Genomic DNA, 22,321 nt, shown 5'->3' with positions numbered 1-22,321 from the left:
GAAGGGGCCTCATATTCGAACTGAAAAGGGTTACTTTGTCCCAGTGTGATCTTGAGGCATTCCTCATCTTTGTGCCTCAGTTTTCTCATCTGTAAAATGGGGAAATGTCAGTATCTCCCCCACATAGCAGTTGGGGGGCCTCTCTTACTCCCCCTGGTTCTCCCTCTAAATTGAAGCCACTGCCTGTGAGCCAGGGTTCCCACCGCCCTCTTCTTCCCCAGCTTTGGGACAGTCCCTGACAAATGTATCGTGAGGACTTCTACCTCCTTCCTCTGCCCCTGTCTCTCAGCTATTTTCTTTCTTTTGCTATTTACAGGATTCCACTATATTCTCTAACCTTCTAAATAGTTCCCCCAAGGGAAATGGACTGGTCCCTGCTGGCCCAGTGGTTAAGACTCTGAGCTCCCACTGCAGGAGGCACAGGTTCCATCCCAGTTCAGGGAACTAAGGTCTCACATGCCACACACTGTGGCCAAAAAAATGAATAAATAGTTCCCCCAAATGTTTCATTGGCTTTTTAATCCCTAGTTCTATCTGTTCAAACCTATGTTCAAAATTATCTCTGGGCTCAGAAATGAGAAAATTAATCTTTTCATACAATCTGCTAAAAAACTATTTCTGTCAGCAAACCCAAGTTGTAAATTGCCAAGAAGGTGATGAATTAATTAGAGATCATCAACATTTAATACAAGTAGCTCTCACTCTCACTTTGAATTTCTAAGTAGGGTGTGTGGGTGATAGACCACTGCCATTATACAGGATGACAGCTCTATATTTGAGGTAGTACAGTTTTGATCCAGAAGGATATATCTAAGAAATGGCAAGTAAGAGGGAGGTATGGTGCTGCTCCTCAAACCCTCGCCCACTGTTGACAGCATGAATCCATTTACACAGTCTCTCTTGTGAGCATAGATGCACCTCAGAACCTTGCTCACGCCCTACCTGTTGACCCTTGGAATGAAACCTCATTATCACAGTGGGAATGTCTGGTCCTCTGCTAGTCTAACCACTGCCATCAACCCTGTTGGTAGAACTGGAGATCTAGCAACTGGGAAGAAACAGTCAGTCTCCGGGGGATGTGCCGTGCCCATCCAACTCATGTCATTTACAACCAGCATCGCAGAGGGCAGGACTTGCCTTGCCAGTATATGTGCATGCATCTCTCATACAAGTGCATGCTGAGAGGACATGTGTGTGCAGCTGAAAAGAGTGACACTCAAACCTTCCTGAATCCTCAGCTCACGGCAGACACCCTTGGGCCTGTCCCGTTGTTCAAGGCACGTGCCAGTGGTCTACTCAAGTCCTAGAAAGGTCAAGGGAACTGATGATGGACGTGGTGAGAAACATCAGGAGAAGAGCGCCATACTGTTTCTTGGCATCAGCTCTGATTGAAACACCTTGGAAGGTGTAGTAAAGTTAACAAGTTGGGTGAATTAAGAGGAAATGCTCGAGTCTGAGTCCCAGATATAAAAGGGGGAATTCTGAGGATAGAGGGTCATAAAATGCTGAGAGTCCAAAAGTAAAAAGCTCAGACCTAGAGATATATATAAGAATAGTGATCTTCAATTTTTTCTTTAAATATTACCCTTTACATTGAAGAAATATAATATGGACAACTACTAAAAAATAAAGGATTTCTCTTGTACAATAGAGAAGTTTCTCAATTTATTTTTTTATGTGATTTATGACAAAGCTTGATCTCACCAGGGCATAGTTCCAACAGTAAAATATGTCATAAATTACAAGAGCAGAGAAGTCCCTAATTCGCACTCAAAAGGAAGTCCACTTTCTATGGAGTGAAGTACAGGCCTCTTGGGCTAGATGATCTGGGGTGATTCGTTTTAATCTAATAAAAATAATTTAAAAATCTTAATTTTTACACTTGTCTACCACTAGTTAAAAGAACCTGGATAAAATCGAAGAGTGAAGAGTCAACTACTTTTGAGGATGCTTTATACCAATGATGAAAGATTGAGAACCTGCAAAGTTATCATCTGAAATACAAACAGTATCTTAAAAAAAAAAACATATACCAGTATCTGATAGTCCTAGATATCACTTCCACAGTATCGAGTCAGGAATCCTTGGTGAGCAATGTAAAGAAATAAAAGTCAGAAAATGACTAGATAAGAAAGAGAGGGGGACTTCTCTAGTGGTCCAGTCATTGAGACTCTGTGCTCCCAGTGCAGGGAATGTGTTTGATCCCTGGTCAGGGAAGTAAGATCGCACGTGCTGCACACACACACACAGAAAAATATGAGAGAGAGAGAAGTATCTTTCTGTGCATGAAACAAAGAACCTCATACAAAAATATTTGGTAGAACTTGAAAGTAACCTTTCCTTTCCTCCATAATATTCTGCAGCTCCAAAGTCAGAGTGACCCACATGCCAGGGTTTGCCCTTATTTTTCTCTGATTGTGAATTCATGATTTCTTCATGAACAGCACAGAAATCATGTTGTGTATATTTATTCTTCCTCTGACTAAATCCCAACAAAAGTTTATGGGAGATTTTTAATGTCATTAAGAAAATAGAGACACAGGAAAGGGAAAATGTGATTTGTAAAATCAAAGCATTGAAATTTTTCAAAAATTAAATACCATGGCTGTAATACTTGGAGACTGCCATCCATGAAAGCACTCAATTGTTCTTCAAAATGTAATCTCGGTGCTAATAGGAAGCCAAAGGAAAATGGTTTATTTAAACTAGCTCTAAAAAGCCGTGCATGCTAAGTTGCTTCAGTTATGACCAATTCTTTGCAACCCTATGGTCTGTGACCCGCCAGGCTCTTCTGTCTGTGGGATTCTCCAGGCAAGAACACTGGAGTGGGTTGCCATGCCCTCCTCCAGGGGATCGTCTTGACTCAGGGATCAAACCCACATCTCTTACATCTCCTGCACTGGCAGGTGGGTTCTTTACTGCTAGCACCACGGGGAAGCCCCTAAAAAGGTATATGATTCTCTAAATCCATCTGTTTTTGTTTTTTTTTTTTTTCCAAGTAAAAAAATATAGTCACTAGTTTTTTCCCAGCCATTACCTAAATCAGTAGTTTCCAATTTTTTCTTGGAGCCATCCAGAATGAGACACAAATGAAGTATTTCCACCCATACAGGATCTAAAATAGTCATAAGGGTTTCCTAGAGAAAGGAAATGTGTGTCAGTGACCCTAATACGAAACAGACCGTTGACCTTCCAGCCACCCATCCGGGCACCTCACCTCTCTGGTCTCCCCTGGTCGCTGCCAGTTGAGCTCAGCTGACAGAGCACATGCTCCCTGCCCACCCTAGCTTTGAATGCCTCTCCTACCTCTTCTGTCTGGCAACTCCCTCCACCATCCACCTGCCCAGGATCCCTCCTTTGTGCAGCTCACCTTCATCATTCTCTCACCTCGGTTTTCCCCTCGCTGCATTCACTGTCATCAGTCTGTACTGTCTACACCTGAGAGGCAGGGACCAGACTGATTCAGCCTTGCTCAGGACCCAGCCTATGCTGCGTGCTCCATCCATCGTGTTTAACTGCTGCCAAATGGTAGTGTTTCCCTATCGGAGACACCAGATTCCAGAGTCATGCTCCCTGAGGAGCCCAGGCCAGGCCCTTCCATGGCTTTCCGATTCTGTGTCTTCTGCCATTTTCCAGTAGGTTCCAAACCAGCACCTGCCGGTAGCTTGGGGAGAACTTCCAAACAGCACTCTCTTCCCTAATTCTTTCTTTCTCTGTTAACCCCTTCCTCTGCACTAAGATGCAGAGTTCTATCATGTTCTAGATATGATACCCAGGGGAGTTTTTAGCTATCAAAATTTTTCAAAATTTTAGTACTCAAAATTTTTCAAGTTAGGTTGTCCTGAGCTCAACCCTGAATCTTCCAGCAAATTTAACACCTGCACAGTTGGCCATGTCCATTGTAGAATGAACTCCTCGATAACATTCAGGTATTCTTTATGTCCTCCTAATTATTAAAAGCTCTTACCAAATCTAGGCTCTGGCTTCTCTTGTCTAGACACAATAAATCTACTTTCTTTACCCTTTTTCTAAGACAAGATCCTTCCAAAACCTTCAGTGGTCCCTCAACCAGCAGCCTTAGCCTCACTTGGGAACCTGTTAGAAATGCAAATTCTTGACTCCCACCTAGACCTACTGCACCAGACACTGTGGGTGTAGGGTCCAGGGATCTGTTTTCTAACAGCCCTCCAGGTGATTCTGAAAGTGCTTAAATCTTGAGAACCACTGATTTCATTTCTTCTGTACCCACTTTGCCTTTACATGTTTGGAAAGTTTTGTCTCCCCCCACCCACATGAATTTCTCTATATTTAATCCCATTTGAATGTTATTGTTTTATAGAAATTAACTTTTTCCAATTCATCTATCACATTCTGGTTCTTCATTTTATCCCATTTTCCAATATGCTTGTCACCTCCACTTACTCTTATATCAATTGTGAATTTAATTAGATGATGCTTTATTCCAGAAACTAAAATGTTGTTAAGGATATACTGTGCTACACAAGGAAGACAGATGAGGAGCACTGGCACAGAAAATCCGGAAAGTCTTCAAAGTGTGCTTATATCTATTTTTGTTGAATACAGTAAATATCAGCAGTGCCGAACAACACAAACTAACCAGCAAAGCCAGCCTATGAGATGCAGTGAGAAGCGTAAAGCTTAACGGACTCTGAATCCTGTTTCTGCCTGTCTCTCTTCCCCTGTGTGGGATGAACATCCCCATATCCTTCTCTCCTTCCCTGGATGAAGCAAAGCCCCAGGCTAACATGAACTGCCCCTTCCTTTTCCTCCTTTTTGGTGGACTTTCCATGCCTGTATTAATTTTCTAGAAATGCCATAACCTTAAAATCTTGATTCTTTTCAACTAAGAACCTTTTAGAATTTTTATGGGTTATTCTGAACTGTTTGGTTGAATGCTAGAAGGTAGTAGGGCCCCAGTGTTCTGAAAAAAATGCTTATTTCCTTTGGACAAAATACATCTTTCCTAGATTCTTAGTTATCTTAGATTCATCTCTTTCTTTGACTGTGTAGACATAGAACAAACTCTCAATAGAGGTATTTTGTTTTCCTCTAGAATTCCTTCTCTTGTGTAGACTTCTAAGTGAGACTGAAGCCTAGTAATTTTTCTTTACTGAGTTGTGTATGACAAAAAGAAATTTAAATTGATTATTGTCTTATCCAGTTCCTTAATGGTACTTTGCCACGCCCAGGGCCAATAAAATATTGATGAAATGGTAAAACCAAAGAGTAGCTCATGATTCAATAACTCAAACTGTGCAAAGCTTTTGTCAAGTAACAATATTTAGAAGGACAACTCAATAGGTTAGAGGGGGTAGACTGACATGCAAATATCCATCACATTTTATTAGGCAAATTAAAAATAGATTTAATCTTCAGCGTGTGTTCCTACAGAATAAAATTTACTGGATTCGATTGTTGATTATGTGCTCAGCAGATTGGCTAATTACTTTAGGCAGATGCTTGTTGCATATTAATTTGAGTTCCATGTCAATTACAACTACCTTACTTCACAATCTTAGCACAGTGGAGTAACAATGAGGATGTTCCTTTGAGATGTAATTGCAGGAAATTGTGGAACAGGACAGCCTGGCATCCTGGAAAGAGCCCTGAACTATGGGGCGAGAGTCTGGATTCTAAGGCAGACTCATGGTCTTGGGAGAGTCACTTACTTCCCATAATCGTGCCAGCTATATCTGCTGCCTAGAGCTAGCCTGTGAATCTGGAGAGCAAAAGCACTACCATGGGGTCGGGGGGTGGGGTGGGGAGGGTGGGATGGGAAGGGAAATAGGTCTCTAAACACATTTCCAAAGGAGCACATGATTAACAATTGTTTGAAAGTAGAATGTTAATTGATGGTTAAAAACACTTTAGGGAATTAAAAAGACTGTCAATCACAGGTGTTGGTAATGCTACACAGCAACTGGAATTCTTATAATAGCTGATGAGCATATCAAAGGCTCCAACCACTTTGGAAATCAGTCTGGTAGTTTCTTTAAAAGGTAAATGTGCACTTAAGGTATGACTCAGTCATTTCCACAGTCCCATTCCTAGGTATTTACATATAAGAAATGAAAACACAGGGATACACAAAGATTTGTCCATAAGTGTTTATAACAGCTTTCTTCGTCATAGCCCCACACCGGAAATAACCCAAATGTCTATCAACAGATAAATGCATGGACAATCTCTGACATAGATATGCATACAGATATATAACAATACTGTACATATTTCTCAGCAATTGAAAAGATGATTTACTGATATATCCAACAAAACTGGGTAAATCTCAAAAACAGTATCTGAGCAAAAGAAGTCAAATGCAGAAAGACTACATACCATACAATTCCAGTTTTAGAATTATGTCAAATGGGTACATGTGGCAGAAAGCAGCAAAGTCCCTGTCTGAACCCAGGAGTTGGAAAATTGACTACAAAGGCAATTAGGGGAACTTTATAGAATGATAAGAAGGTTCTATATCTTGATAATGTAGTGGTTTCACAGATGTATACATTTGACAAAATTCATCACACTGTATGCATAAAATGTATATATTTTATTATGTGTAAATTATATCTCGATAAAGTTGAATTTAAAAAAATGAACACACACACGCACTGGGAAAGCATAGACAAATGTGAAGTTGAAATCTCCAGGCTGACTCTTAGATCCTGAGGAAGTGGTCAAAGATCAGTGCCTGTTTTGTAATTGGCTCTCTTTTCACCAAAGTTCAGGGCCTGGCCTGATTCCACTCCCAGCCTGACTTCCTTTTATTAAAAACCTTTTTTGAAAACCTTCCTACACCTCTGGGAGCTGTGATGAGGGACATGAAAGCACTCTGGAAAGTACTCTGTCTAATCTCTGTCTAATCAACAAAGGTGGCCACTGCTGAGGCTACTGGTGCCCTTGTGCCAGGCCTAGGGCCGTCATCGCGCCAGCTTCCTAGAGGGTCAACACACGGATGGAGAGAGACCCCTCCCAGGTGTCCAGGTGGACCCAGAACCTGGGACTGTCCTCCTTTTCTCTCTCCCTCCTCCCTTGAGTCGAGGTTCTCACCTCCCAGAACAATAGCACTTCGATAACCTGGAAAGAAGTCATGACTACAAGGATCACCTTCCTTATGGCACACAAGACTCGAAGTGAATTCTGACTGTGACACTGTGGCTAGGAGCTCAAGCCTGGGGATCAGACTTCCTAGGTCTGGAGACCAACTCCTCCACACCTGCTGAAGGAAGATGCCCAATCCTTTAAACTCTCTGTGCCTCAGCTTCCCTGGTGGTAAAAGAGGTGTCAGAATAATCCCCACTCCACAGGCTGATGTCAGAGTTTTCAATGAGAGGGCATGATAGTGCCAAAGAAATTGCTGACACAGTGTAAGAAAATGACAACTAAGAGGGACAAGTATCAATCGATGCATTTGTCCTGACTGCCCCTATTTCTCTCTTAATTTCAATAGGATCTTAAAATTTTTTTCCCAGCTCCACAGTAATACACCCAGACTCTGGTTTGAGAGAGCAGGAAGTTCCCATACACACTCAGCCTAAATTGGAACTTTCCTAAAAACACCAGTTACATAAGACAAAATGATTGGGCACAATCCACTCTTGAGATCTTGAGTCTTGCCGTCTAAGTTGATAGCAGGTGTTATATTTTATCTATACGTACTCGAGAAGCCTGTCAAGCACCCTGGAATTGCGTGAACAGGCAGAAAGAGTCCAATCACATGTGGCGGTCAAGAAATGTAGAAAACTAGATGCTTCAGCAAGTCAAGTAGGGAATTAATATATTTAGAAATACTAATAAAATGCCTGTCGAGGCAGCAGCCACATAATATTTACAAAAGAAAGAAAGAAAAGAAAACCCTGCCTGTTGTGCAGGGAGTGCATTATTTCAGAGAAGTATATATTCTTAGAAATAAAATGATTCAGCCCTGATAACACTTCTATTCCCTGGCATTTTCCTCCTAATTTTTCATGCCTTTGTGTATTTTTTTACATCCCTCTGCGTAGCTCCACCAACCCTCCCAGACGTCAGTGGGTCAAGCAGCCTCCCAAAGCAGTCTTCTGCACCTGGCTCACAGCCAAGCATCCATGTCTCAAAGCCCCGTCCGGCAGGCTTCCTCCTCTTCCTCCTCATCCTCCTCTTCTTCAGCTTTGAGCGTGGGCCAGTTAGTCAGCAGTAAGTATCCTTTCTGGCTCGGTTAAATCATGGTGACCTTCTTGTTGCCTAATTGCAATGTCTCTCTCTCTCTCTCTCTCATCCTTCCTGTCCCTTCTTCCCTCCTTCTCCCTCTGATCTTTCAAACAGAAGAGAAGTTTCCTGGCACTGGTAGGTCAATATTGGGATGAGGTCCATGCCCAGGGCCAGTGGTTCACTGCGGAAGCAGACACCTCCACACCCCATCAATGAATGCATGGAGGGGCTGTTTCCACCCCAAGATGCCTTCTGATGGCGCTGAGTCAGTCTGGCCACTCCAGAAGCAAGAAACTGATCAGCTTTCAGGGCGTGAGCCACATAGCTCAGAACTGAAATAACCAACAACAGGCACTCAGCCGGCAGGTCAAGCTGCTTTTCTGTGTGTTTGAAGTCCCTGCCATTCTATTTGTAGGTGTCAGAAGAAATAAAAGAGAGTGTGCCTATGGGCGGGTGGTGTGTGCACCACGAGCTGCCCCCAGTGGCGCAAGGGGGAAGCTGCATGGGCTGGAATCTGATGAGAAACCTCTGAACAACCATTCATAAAATAACGTGAGCCTGCAGATCTGCTTCCCTGAGCAGGCCATGTAGCCATATTTTAGAAATGGTAAGTGGCCCTAGGGGAAGACAGCGCATGTATCAGATGCAAATAGAAACATGTTGAGATGAATGTGACAATGATCTAATTTAATGTTAGTTGTTCACCTTTAGTACATTTTTTACCTGTATATAAAATCACAGAATAGTGCATGAATTATAATTCTCCAGGCACCAAAAACCCAACAGCTGCAGGTTTAAAGGGCTACAGCACTGCATAGGCATCTGTGGCACCAAACAAGGACATATGTGAGTATCGTGTTTGGTCAAGTGTCATGAGTGACCTGTTAAAACAGGAATAGTAGAGATTCTCCACATCATGGGCCAAGTCTAGAGATGCAAGGCAAAATGGAGGGTTGCCGTGTCTCCCTCACACACACAAGCAAGCCCCCCCAAAAAATATACATGTAGATATATCCATACGCATGCGTATATGTATGGATGGCACTCGGTTCTGTCTTGCCTTTTGTCTCTAGCTGCACAGAGAAGGATTAGCCTTTTTCAGAAATCAGTTACAGAGCTACTTAATGGACCAAATGAAATTTCATTTACACAGAGGTCAGTGGGACATGCTATGAGTATAATGAGTGAACCATAGTCCATGTCCTTGAGAGGAAATATTAAAAACTGGGGAAAAGAGACTCCTTTACCACAGGCATTTGAGGCAAGAAACTCCAAACCCATATGCAAAGCCTGAATGAGGTACCTTCTCTGGGAGATACGAGAAGGTCCAGGACTATACCTACCAGGGTTTGGACTTTACACAAACCCATCGCTGGGCTTACGACTGCTACAGATTTTGAGCATGTTGAGCATTTTGAGCATAAACCCAATATAGAATAAAAAATACATGGAACATCTTCTGATACTGATTATTCCCCAGCAAACTTCTGTTTAAGATTTCATCTGTGGACTTCCATGGCAGTCTAGTGGTTTAGATTCCATGCTTCCACTGCAAGGGGTACAGGTTTAACCCCTGGTCAGGGAACTAAGACCCCACTTGCTGTGTGGTGTGGCAACAACAACAACAACAACAAAAAGACTTCACTTGTAGAGTAGAGTTTTCAAAGCACTTTCAATATTTTACCTATTTGAATACTCACAAAAAGTAATATAAATTATCATTTTCAGATACTGATGCTGGCATCAAATAGATCCTGCAAAATACAACCCGTCTTATGTCAGAGAGGCCAGATTCAGTCTTAATTAAGAGACCTTGACACTCTATGACAAATCTCTGGGTGACAAAGCCAAAATGATAACCCAGGCAGTCAGATTCAGTGGGTCATACACAGCCTACACACCACTGCTGCCTCAAAAAGACAGGACGCTTTCATATAAATTTTACCCAGTGCAATTTGAATGATAAAATACATCAAATCACCTAAATATTCTTCAAGTAATTGTTAAATGCCTGAACCCATATCTTATAATTAAAGCACAGAATTTTTCTCCGAGTCAATATGAAGAGAAACCTGGACAACTTTCATATTTTGAAATGTATAGTCAAGCATGCAATATGCATTTAAAATTACTTTTGTCTAAAATTAAACTTTGCCAACTTTGCAGATAGGCTAATGTGGGGAGACCCAACCTTATATTTCAGATGTAATTGTTATAGACGGGTTAAATTATAGGAGGGAAAACATGTTTTAGTCAAAGGATGTCAACTTAAAATTTTTTAATGTGGAAAAAAAAACCCAACTTACTTTTTGAGCACAGGAATAGAAACGAAGAAAGAAAAAATAAGCAAGATGTGGTCCCTGCTCTGGGGGGAGAAGGTCATGAACTGATAGCAAAGAAATACAGTTACAACAAAAGGAAATAAATGCTATGGTCAACATGAATAAGGTCTAAGGCAGTACAGTAGATAGTGATCTCAGTTTTGGAGGCTGAAACAGAACAGAAGGACATCTGAAGTAAATAATCCTTCAATTAAGTTGGATGGTTAATGGATCAACATATCCCTCCACTAAGCCAAGGCCATAGTTTGAACCAGGTCAAACTGGATTTGAAGCTACGGTCAAAACCTTGGTTAGTGAAGCTTCCTAAGTCATGGTCAAAGCAGCCTGATGCTGGGCAACCTGCCATTGCTTCAAATGAATGGGAATGGGTGGGGCATCCATAACCTGCCCTACTCCAGGTGAAAAAATACAGAGTTAATACCAAGCATGCATGCATGCCAGGCTTCCCAAGTTTCCCTAGTAGTAAAGAACCCGCCTGCCAATGCAGGAGACACAGGAGACTCGGGTTCGATCCCTGGGCTGGGAAGATGCCCCAGAGGAGAGCATGGCAACCCACTCCAGTATTCTTGCCTGGAGAATGCCATGGACAGAGGAGTGTGGCAAGCCATAATCCGTGGGTCGCAAGGAGTTAAACATGACTGAAGCAACTTAACACGCACCCTCCATCTATTATGTGCAGAATAAGGTTGAACAGAAATGCACGTGTGAAGTCGCTTCAGTTTTGTCCAACTCTCTAAACCTGCGGGCTGTAGCCTGCCACGCTCCTCTGTCTATGGCATTCTCCAGGCAAGAATACTGGAGTGGGTTGCCATGCCCTCCTCCAGAGGATCTTCCCAACCCAGGGATGCACACTCCTTAAAACACCTGCATTCTTGTTCACAGCACTGCGCAGCCTGCCCTGTGTCAAAACTTGCCCAGTCTCCGCCGCCACCGGGGGCAGCTACAGGTTCTATATGCAGGGCTTCCGGAAAGTCTAGAAGAGTCAACAAATGACAAAGTCCCAAACTAACTTAAGATTTACACAGTGCTTTTCAAAAACAAGTAGACATGGGACTTCTGTGTTCTTTTCTGGGGTTGGTTTGGCTTTTCAGGACAAAAAAAAAAAAAAAAAACCCAGGCTTTTCAGGGTTTGGTTTGGCCTGTAAACTCGATTCTCAGACAGCAAAAGGACTGAGAGCTAATATTAAAAAAAAAAAACAAAAACCAAAAAACTATAAAGTGAACCTAAAGATGCCTGGTGCTAAGAAATTTTTTAAAAACAACAACACAAAAAAAGACTGTCATTCATACCATTCACACTGAAGACTGAACTGTATCTGCTTTGAAAATGAGCTTTTCCTGCTACACAGAAGTAGCAATATGGTAGTACTCGATGCCATAAAACAACTCTGGTTCCTTTGTGGACTCTCCTCTTTGAAGTCTGCATGCTTAAGGATCCCAAACAACTAACAAACTAAAAAAAAAAAAAAAAGAAAGAAATAAAAAATATGCCTGGTGATAACTACAGCACAGTGGGGCCCCCGATTCACTTGATCAATTTCACACCATTTTCTACAGCTCAATAAAGTCACCACATTGTAAGCAGGCTGTTCTCCCAAATTACATTGCACATTCCCAAATGGTTTCTTATGTCTCAGAAATATTTGGTAAATATGCCCATTTTTTGCTGTGAGAGTAGCACTAAAAAGCAGATGGATATTTAGAAGACAGTGAATTCAGACTTGGCACCTTCCTTATATTAGATATGTGTTTCTTCTGTAACAATCCCACAAGCAGAGAGTGTAGAAGGGGCGTGTGGGTGGAATGAAACTGTTGGACCCTTTTAGCAACCCCTTATACTGATGTCCAGGAGAACAGTTGGAAGGAGCTAAATTTTGAAAATTAAACAAAATAACAGTCCTGGCCCACCCTGAGCGCTCAGTTCAGTATGGTATCAGTGACCAAGCAATCCGATTCTACAGAACAGGTTTGTTTTCACACACTTTGCATTTAGCTCCCATGAAAATCTTTTATTGTTCAGCCCATACATTCCAGATTTGGGAAATGTCATCATTATACTTAAGGGTTGCTGCCAACATTCAATGCCAGTGTAATATAAGCCTCCAGATGAGCCAATCCCTACATAGGCTGATCTTCTGGCTCCTTTAGCAAGGCTCAGATTCAGGGCAAAGCCTGGAAGTCTTTTCTTTCTGACTCTATTTAACACTGAGTAGGCCAAAAAGTTCATTCAGGTTTTTCCGTTAAGATGTTACAAAAAACCTGAACTTTCTGGCCAATCCAATGTATTAGGCCGACTTAATCTGGAGCAAACTTCTATAAGAGATGCATTCGCACCTCCTTCCCAATGCAGAGAAATACCAAGCTGGGTTTCCCTGGAGCTGGATTCAAGGTTCTGGGTTCACTTCTGGGGGGACCTGAGGGTTCCCTCTGAAGTCCCCGTCAAGGAGGCCTGAGATTCATCCTTGGAATTAACCCAACCTCTGCAGAGCCAAGAGAAGGAATGACACGATGGAGAAAGGAAAGCCAGACTGCCTGATCCCAGGGTGGACTGTCAACCTCTGGGCCAGATTGAGAGTTACAATGACCTTCTAGGGAAGCTTCCATTTACCATTCACCATTTATCTCTCATTTCCTCTCTTCAAACAGAAAAGCATATAACCATTAATGAAGGGGAACTGTCCAACAGTCCAACAGTGCAGAGAAAACCTCAAGCACTTAAGACAGAAACTTTGGAACAACAAAAAAAAAAATTGCATTAGTTTTTTTATTAATTCAAAACATGTTATGGACACCATCTAATGCATCCTCCCAATGTGGGAAGACAAGTCCCACATGTTGCAATCAGAGTAAAACTAATATTCATCCATGCAAAACACTGTCTTGCACAGGTCTTGGGATCCATGGAATGAAACCATCATAATACATTTGCCATCTGATTTTTATGGATGAGAACAATAATAAAAAGAAAGCCAAGCAGCTCATCTCCAGCAATCAACAAATTGCACAAACAATGAAATACTGATTTTCCCTCCCTGGGCCTTTGTCCAATAGACCATCACCCTGTTTCAATTTCACCATAATTCCTATCTTATCAGCTCTCGTAGTAGAACCAGGAAAAAGACAAGAGTGGGAAATGGGTGAGACAAGGAAGATTTGATGAATATTTGTTTGGGGTCTCACAGAAGTCTGTGGACTCAGGGGGCCAGGCACCCACCTCTCCGAGCTTTTTAGATAATACACACAACTGGTCAGCGCAAGCAAGAGGTCGTCGTTTTCTTTTCAACCCTGATTATTCTCAGCTATCTGGTCAAGAGCAACCTGCACAATCACACACATGGATTTCATGGCTGGTCTCAGGGAACTAGTAAGGAGATAAACAATAAAGGCAAGGAAGACATAAGCTGGAAGCATCTTGCACAAAATTGCATCTGAAATCATAAACCTGCCTGGTACTGTGCTGCCAACTCAGGTGGACCCTGGGACTAGAGTCAACCCCAGAAATCCTTCCAGATTAACTCTCTTGTTTCCTGTTGGTCTAGAGATAGGGCTAATGTAAGGCAACAAATTTACTTCCCTACCTAGCTTTGATCAGAGAAAAACTCTCCCCTCAACTCCAGACTCCACTGGCCACCCAGGCCACTGACTCCCAGATATTTGTCACTTGCAATGAATGGTGGAGCCGGGAGTGGAGGCAAGGATGGGGCACCTACTGAGTAGTCTTTCTGGCCCATCATCTTACAAGGTGGTAGAGATCTCTGTGAAGTGGAACCTGATGAATAATGATGGTTAAGCGTCAAGTGGAGCCATGAAGTGGATGCCACATTCAGACTCAGACTGACCACAAGTACAGAGAAACCTTCTGACCCTGGGGACAGTAGGTCCTCTGCATCAGAGTCGCCTGTGGTACCTGTTAAAAATGCATGTCCCAGGTCTGAACGGGTGATTTCTAGACCTCCTGAATTAAGAAAACCACTGTCCTGGGGACTTCCCTGGTGATCCAGTGGCTAAGACTGCACTCCCAATGCAGGAGGCCCTGGGTTTGATCCCTGGTCGGGGACCTAGATCCCACATGCCACAATGAAGACTCAGACCAGGCAAATAAATTTAAAAAGAAAGAAAAAAAACCACCGTCCTAAAGCCATGCTATTACAGGAAAGCATCCAGCTTCCATTTCTTCATCCTCAACTTTGAACCCCCACTGCTCATACTTGCAAAGCCACCAGTTCCTCTTCCTTCTGTCTTGGAAAGAGGCTAAGCCCCATCTCCCCGTGCCCCTGTGCTGTTCTGTACCAAGCGTCCATCTCCGTTCTACACCAGGGCTTCTCGACTGTCAGTTTACTATTGCCTCCTCCCTCCACAAGGAGCTCGTTTAGACTTTTCTGTCCTAGCTGGCCCCCTTCTTCAGTGAAATGCTACCACCACAGGTATGCCACACACTGGCTCTGTTCACATACCTCAGCCCTTTGCGGGAGTGCAACAATTGTGCTACTTAAGACTTTTCCACCTTCCCTACTGCCACCTCAGAACCAACTTCCACCCCCTTGGGAATGCATGCTCTAAAGGCAGGGTCACAAGACTGGCTCAGCAAGGCAGAAGGTCCGAGGAAGATTGGAGGTAAGGATGCAGAGGAGCTGAATGGGCAGCCTGAAGCAGAGCCAGCTGACTGATTGTACCCAAGTGTAAGTGTGGACCTCGTGGACCACATCTAACATTTCAAAGAAGAAAATGACAAATCTCAATTTTTCTTTCGAAATCTCCCAGTTTTTAATGTTGTCAAGTAATTTCCCCAAATTGTACGCACTCAAAAAGCTAAGTTTTCTTTGCAAGATGTTTATTTGCAACTCCTGCTCTAGGAATTTTTAAAGGAAGAAACACAGTAGAGGTTCTAAACTGCTATGTACATTGATGGGACTTGCCAGAATCCTTAGCAAATCCTCCCAGCTGCTCCAGGTGCCCTGCGGGTGGGAATTAAGATCCAGAGGGCAGCCCTCACCAGGTACAGCCTAAACAAGTCTTCATTAACCAAGTGATGCCAGGCTTCTGGGTCAGTTGGGAGAGAAAAAGTGGGATTATAATTAATCTCAACAGTCAATCAGTTTTATAGTCATCTTCTGCCCTGTCCACGGACATAGATTCTCTTTATTCTAAACTGAAATATTCACCACTAACAACACAAGTTCTCCCTGCTCCTACCAAGCTCCCTGCAGGCCCCCACAGTGCTCGGCTCCTCCCCATACCCATGCCTGTCTGCACCCTGCTCCCGTGGGCCAGAATATTCTCTGAAAGCTGCCCACTGGGTAAAACCCAGATGAATCCTCTTTCCTGTCACCTCTCCCTTCTCTTAAGATTTCGGTGTGGGTGCCACACTACTAGTTCTTCACTCTAGGCAACCTGATATTTTTCTCCATTTCTCATTCATACTGTTGAGCCCCAACCCCCTGTAGACAGCAAACTCCATAGAGACTGGACCTGCCTCTTCTCTTTCTCTTGCTCCTTCTCTCCACTTATTAGGATTCCCAGGAGTCACTTAAAAAATACTTAGAGGGAATTCCCTGGCAGTTCAATGGTTAGGACTCTATCTACACTTTCACTGCTGTGGGCCAGGGTTCAGTCCCTGGTCAGGGAACTAAGATCTTACAAGCTGCATACCCAAAATCAAAACAAACAAACAAAACATAAAGAAAAAAGTAGAAATATTTAGAGACTAAAGGCAGTGATTATACCACTTTTCACACATCTTTCTTCCATGAAATCATGCTTAGTGACATGTGAAAATTCTACAGGACTTTGTTTTTAATGAGAAGATAAAGTACAGTGTGACACCTTCATGACTGATTTTACTGACAGATTCCATTTGCCCTGTAATGTGAGAACCTATACAGGAAGCTCCAAGCCCCCCACAGATGTTAACATCTTTATTTCAAGGTTCTTGAAAAATTGACCCTGGGGGTACAAATGTTTGTTTCTTTTCATGATAATAGTAGTTTCTATAACCCTAAACCCAGAAGACTGCTAGAGCCCACTCCAGTTCCTTAGACAAGTCCTGGAATGGACTGAAACTGGTGGGTGATTGTGCAGAAAAAGGAAAAGAAAAACTTTTCACCTAAGTCCAGGGGAGAGGTGAAGAACAATAGAGTCAGCTTGCAGGGAGAATGGCTTCGCTCCAGGCAGGATGGAGCTGCACTTTGAAATCTTCCACCATCCCCAATTCATGCTGTCTCCAGCTTGGTGTATGCTTTCATTTATCCAGGGATCAGTAGCTGGGAGTGGGGGGGTCGGGGGGAGAGTTTCATTCTCCAGCTGTTGTGTCATTTCCCTTGATAAGTCCTAAATTGACTGTGTTATCTGGCACCAAAGGAGCCTTCCTGCGGTGGGCATTTTTTATTACGTGCCCTTTCAGGGGACAAAGACATCTGTGTCAGTAAATTGCTATGGGGCAGCGGGGGAGGGGTGAGGGACAGCGTTATTCCCACAGCTTCATAAGTATGCTCTTCTTAGGGGCTAATGTGAACACAAGAAATTAGGCATCTGTTAGCCTGGCTGCAGCGTTGATCAGGATAAGGGAAATACAAAATACTATTTTTTTTCAAGGGCAATTTTTAGCACTGAAGAGTCCAGTTAAGACATATCAAATAGAAATTTTTCGTCTTTCTATTTTTGCATGATATCTGAACTTGTTTATGGGCAAAATGGAGTTGCACTCCCCAATAACTGGTGTGTCCCCTCTCCCCCGCTCCCACCACCTCCACCCCCGGCACTGGTAGTATCTGCTAGGCTCTAAGGACCTCACTCTTGTAGAAGTGGCAGTGTGGGTTCACTGTGGTGTTCATCTGGGACAGAGCTATCTCAAAGGATGATTGGTGCAGGTGGAAATGAGTTGAGGATAGGGGCTTGAGCTCCACTCCAGGGAGACAAAGAACCTTCTGCCATGTGGCTTCCCCACCGCTCTGCTATTACAAACCGAGCCACTTTCTCATCCGCCGTCTTGAACACACAGTACTCGGATGTGCGTTATGTATTGATCCTGTTTTTAAAAACATCTCCACAGATCCTCAAACGGCTGCGGGTGAGGTGGATGGGGTTAATCTGGAGGAGATCCGAGAATTTGCCAAAGCTTTTAAAATCCGGCGCCTGTCCCTCGGCCTGACCCAGACTCAGGTGGGCCAGGCCCTCAGTGCCACAGAGGGCCCCGCGTACAGCCAGTCGGCCATCTGCAGGTAACCCGTGCCCGCATGCTCTCACCTCTCCCAGCCGGCCCGGGCCTCGTTTGTCCTCTCGGCTCAGCTTTTCTTCTTCGGGCGGGCAAAGCTGGAAGGGTAGAGTGTGGGAACGAAGTTTGGGGTAGTTACGTGTTGGGATTGGTGATGCTGATGGAAGTGAAGTTGCTAAAGCAGATTTAGGGGGCTGGCTTGATAATGCCCATCAACTCACAGAACTTCCAAGGTGGTTTCACTGGAAATACATCTCCTGTCGCCCCACCACCTCCCCCCGCCTCGCCGGGGCCAGAGGCTTCCTTCAGGACCCACCACCCTACACAGCTGAGATTCACTGTTTCCTGTCTGTGGACTGATGTTGTAAAGCTGCCAGTCCCATATGGTGTTAATACTCTCACCACTTCTGCTTCAGAATGGCTCTCTAGATTTGCTAAGAAAACACACCTTAAAAAAAAAATAAGAACCATCTTGTGGCCATGAAGGATTTTTCTAACTCGTCTCACCAGACACAACTTTAAAAGCATATTTTTAGGAAGAAGCAGCTGCTTTACATAGCTCAGAAAAGCATAGTGCGAATTTGGCCTAACCTAGCCCACTCCCTCCCCAAATTAAATACATAAATGACAGAAGCCAGCCTTGGTTGTGTTCGAGTTGATCTGGGTCAAGCCGCCAGAAGCGGACCCCGCGCATGCATGTGTGTGTTGCACTAATCCCATGTTTATGCATGAGGTAACAAAGGCACTTCAGTAAGAGCTTTTTCCTCTTGGGCAATGTCTTATGAGTCCTCCTCCATCAGGAAAAGCCAAGAAACCAACTCTAAACTCATTTAAGTGGATTTTGTTCTTGGTGATCCATGAAATGCTGTCTTTTTATCTGCTCTTTATACTTTTAATGTATTCCCCAAAGGACCGAAGTGTACTTTTCCTGCAGTTTAAGACTAAGGTTATAAATAACATCAGTATGGGGTAGTAGCTTGCAGCTCACATTTTGCTCAATGATTTTCCATAAAACCCATTGATTGTTGTTAAATACAAAAAGCACCATAGGATCCTCTCACTTCTATGGTCTCCCCTACTGTTTTTTCTTATAAGATACCTCCCTGTAGAAAATAACCTTTATTCAGTCTATACAAGGCTACTACTGCTGGGAAATTTGTTTCCAGGCTTGTATATGTTATTCCAAACAACATGTACCAAAGCATCAACACTAACAAGCAGCATCAAATGATATGAATACTGTTGCTCCCTGTTGGGAAACATTAATTTTGTTTCATCTCGACAGGCTGGTGATAAAGGCTGCCACAGGTTTTGAAGTTGTTGCCCATGTGCTATTGTTGCTAAAGTCCTCTTTGGCTTATTTTTAGTCCCAAAATGCAATTTTCTTTTCGTGGTTGAAGTGCTGTATAAGGTTTTCACTAACACACATAGTGTTTCTTGGGCACTCCCAATCAAATATGTTGATTTCTAAAATCTCTTTTGGAAGCCAAAACAACTATGGCTGAAACGAAAAGGTGACTTGGCGGGTATTCACTGTTTAAGAGAAAATGGCAGATGGGGACTTTGGGGCCCTTTTCTAACTCCTAGTGTTTCAACAGGGTCATTTTGGGAGCTAACTACCAAGGGGGAAAAAAAAATGGAAGTCTTGAAAGAGACCAAGATCTGACAATGGAACAACTCCAGTTAATTTTGAGTGTGGGGAGGACTCTGCATCTGCACACGCTCTAGTGTCAGCCTCCCCTTATTAGCTGCAGGAACTCCCTAAGGCTTTGACAAATGCCCCCACATCAGAGACACAGAGGAAAACACACCATCAGTAAACTGGACATCCTTATCACAACCTCTATCCCCCACACCACAGTGCTGTAAAGTCTGTTATCATACTATTAAGACTTTACCTTTGGGAGTTTTGCATCAAATGATGGTAAAGTGTGGTATGTGGCAAATGAACACAACAATGAGCACTTTAGCAGAGCCTGCCACAGTAAGCAGCTCATTAAATGATAACAAATAATTAGTTCATTTTATAGAGGAAGCAAAATATACTTCTTTCCTCTTTGACCAGCCGAAATTGGGGAGTTTCTTTAAATAAACAACTTCTTGATCTATATGTGGAAGGGAATGCTACAGGAACCACATTAAAATTTGATTCTATTGGTGCTGCTTATCACAACGTAAGATACCTAAAATGGGATGCCAAAAAATAAGATTAAGGCACATAAAGGAAGCCTATCCTTTTGCGTCCTTTTGCAAGCGTCCTCCTAAAACACGCTGTGACAAGAGCAGGTTCATTTTCACTCTGAAAACAGTCAATTGTAATAAGATGCATTCTGCCGTCAGAAGGTTGTTTTTCAACAGCATTGGACTCGAAAAGATAGAGGAGAATGCTCTGGATACAAAGTTGTCATCCTGGAGGGCTGTGCATTTAGTATTAGAATAAACAAACAAACAAATAAAAGGAATGAGTACTGTATTTCATTGAGAGTGTGTGTGAATTTGATACCAGGATGACCTCTTAAAACACTGTATATAATTTTGTCCAAGATGCTTCATATTTTTTTAAGTCAGTGTAGCAAAGAATTGCTGATGGCAATTGATATACAGAAGACCTCATTTACAGAAAATGATATCATTCAAGTACAGTTTGCAGATATAGCACATTAAACACAGCTTGATACCCTGGTGCAAAAGGACACCATTACACTGGCCGGTGTTGAAAGGCCTGAGGTGGCCCCAGCACTTCCAGGGAGTGGCGGGTGTTCATAGGAATTACAATGTGTCCAGCTGTGTGTGTCCAGCAGTAGAGTAACAAGGGGTTATGTTTTACCTGAAAAGGGAGCATGTTGTTAACTTACATATGGTGAAAATTGTTTGTTACCAGAGAGAGACAGATGGGAGGGGGCTTGGGGGAAGAGAAAGAGATTAAAACGAGACACAAAACAGAGATGAAAAGAGAATCATAAAAGAAGCCTGTCCCACTTGCCATCACTGATGATTAGAATGGATAGAACGGTTTTTATCACCAAGTCCATGGAGGGGATTGAAGGAAACCAAATGGAAAACATACAAAGAATCATTTTAAGCGAAAGAACATGACAGCTCTTGTCTTTGATGTCACTTCCTGGCATTAATTTTTGCCTTAAGGATTCTGAAGTTTGGGGGAAACGGTGCTGGGTGGATTCAAAGCAAAGCTCGGGTCTCAAGCGTTTTCAGGAAAAAGATCTACGAGGGGCTTTTGTTTCTGTCGTGGTGGCCTCTGTGTTGTGCTGTGTCCCCCGTGCTCGCCTGGGCCTCATGTGGGTGTGCGGGCTGCATGTGGGGGCATGAAGCATGCAGGCGGCGGGCGCTGGCTTGAGCGGGCTGGGCTACCTTGCAGCTGGCTGCTTATCTGGAGTGAATTCGCTCTGCCAGGCAGGCAGGCAGGCAGGCAGGCAGGCAGGCAGAAGGCCCACCCTGGCAGAGGACTCCGTGTAAGTCTGTTCTTTCTCAATTCTCCCCCCAGACACACCATCCTGAGAAGCCACTTTTTCCTACCACAGGAAGCCCAAGAGAACACTATAGCTAGCAGTCTCACAGCCAAACTGAACCCTGGCCTTTTGTATCCTGCCAGGTTTGAAAAGCTGGACATCACTCCTAAAAGTGCCCAGAAGATCAAGCCGGTGCTTGAGCGGTGGATGGCTGAGGCTGAGGCCCGCCATCGAGCAGGTATGCAGAACCTGACCGAGTTTATCGGGAGTGAACCGTCCAAAAAGCGCAAGAGGCGCACCTCCTTCACGCCCCAGGCCCTTGAGATCCTCAATGCCCACTTTGAGAAGAACACACACCCCTCTGGGCAGGAAATGACCGAAATTGCCGAGAAGCTGAACTATGACCGGGAAGTAGTTAGAGTTTGGTTCTGCAATAAGAGGCAAGCCCTGAAGAACACGATTAAACGCTTAAAACAGCACGAGCCAGCCACGGCGGTCCCTCTGGAGCCCTTAACAGACTCGCTGGAAGAAAATTCCTAAAGAGACACCCACTCAAAATCAGAAAAAAAAAAAATCCACGGAAACTAAACTCCACCCTTGGGACTTCATCCCATGACCACCCCGTCCCCACAAAAAGAAAAAAAAATTACATTGAAAATAAATTTTAAGATAGCCCCAGTCATCACCCTTGTAAGTAAAAGACTAAGAAAATTACCAAGTGGACAGGATGGTTTATACGCCTCCATGGGATTTTCCAAAAAAGAAAAAAAAGAATTTTTTTTGAAAATTTTTAAACAAGGAGTACACCACATTCCAGGTGTCGGGGGGGAGGATGGGTCCCTCCCCCACCTGTCTCCCCAAAGCCAGTTTTTTAATGGATTTAAAGCAAACCAAATAACCACAAACTCTTTTTTCTGTACACTATGAAAATGTGAACACATTTTAAGGAAACAGAAAAACAACTAAACCAAAAAAAAAACAAACCACCACCACCAACAAACAAACGAAAACTTTTCTCTGTGCAAAGCGAATACAAGCCTGCCACCTGGAGGAGGGACTCTGGACGGCATTCTTTCAGGTTCTCAGTGCTG

General features: G+C 43.4%; 1 protein-coding gene across 1 annotated transcript in view; it reads left to right on the top strand.

The window, feature by feature from the left end:
• The window catches only part of POU6F2 (POU class 6 homeobox 2), a 470,298-nt gene extending 448,528 nt beyond the window's left edge, over positions 1-21,770 (top strand). Inside the window, exons 8-10 of the mRNA XM_065939812.1 lie at positions 8,028-8,196; positions 17,602-17,770; positions 21,266-21,770. Coding sequence (XP_065795884.1) covers positions 8,028-8,196; positions 17,602-17,770; positions 21,266-21,770 — 843 coding nt within the window. The remainder of the gene's footprint in view (positions 1-8,027; positions 8,197-17,601; positions 17,771-21,265) is intronic.
• The last annotated feature ends 551 nt before the right edge of the window (positions 21,771-22,321 follow it).

The sequence above is a fragment of the Muntiacus reevesi genome, chromosome 6, assembly GCF_963930625.1.
Source record: "Muntiacus reevesi chromosome 6, mMunRee1.1, whole genome shotgun sequence".
Taxonomy (NCBI): Eukaryota; Metazoa; Chordata; class Mammalia; order Artiodactyla; family Cervidae; genus Muntiacus; species Muntiacus reevesi.
Note: the sequence above shows the minus strand (reverse complement) of the source record. Positions and strands in the feature narration are given on the sequence as shown.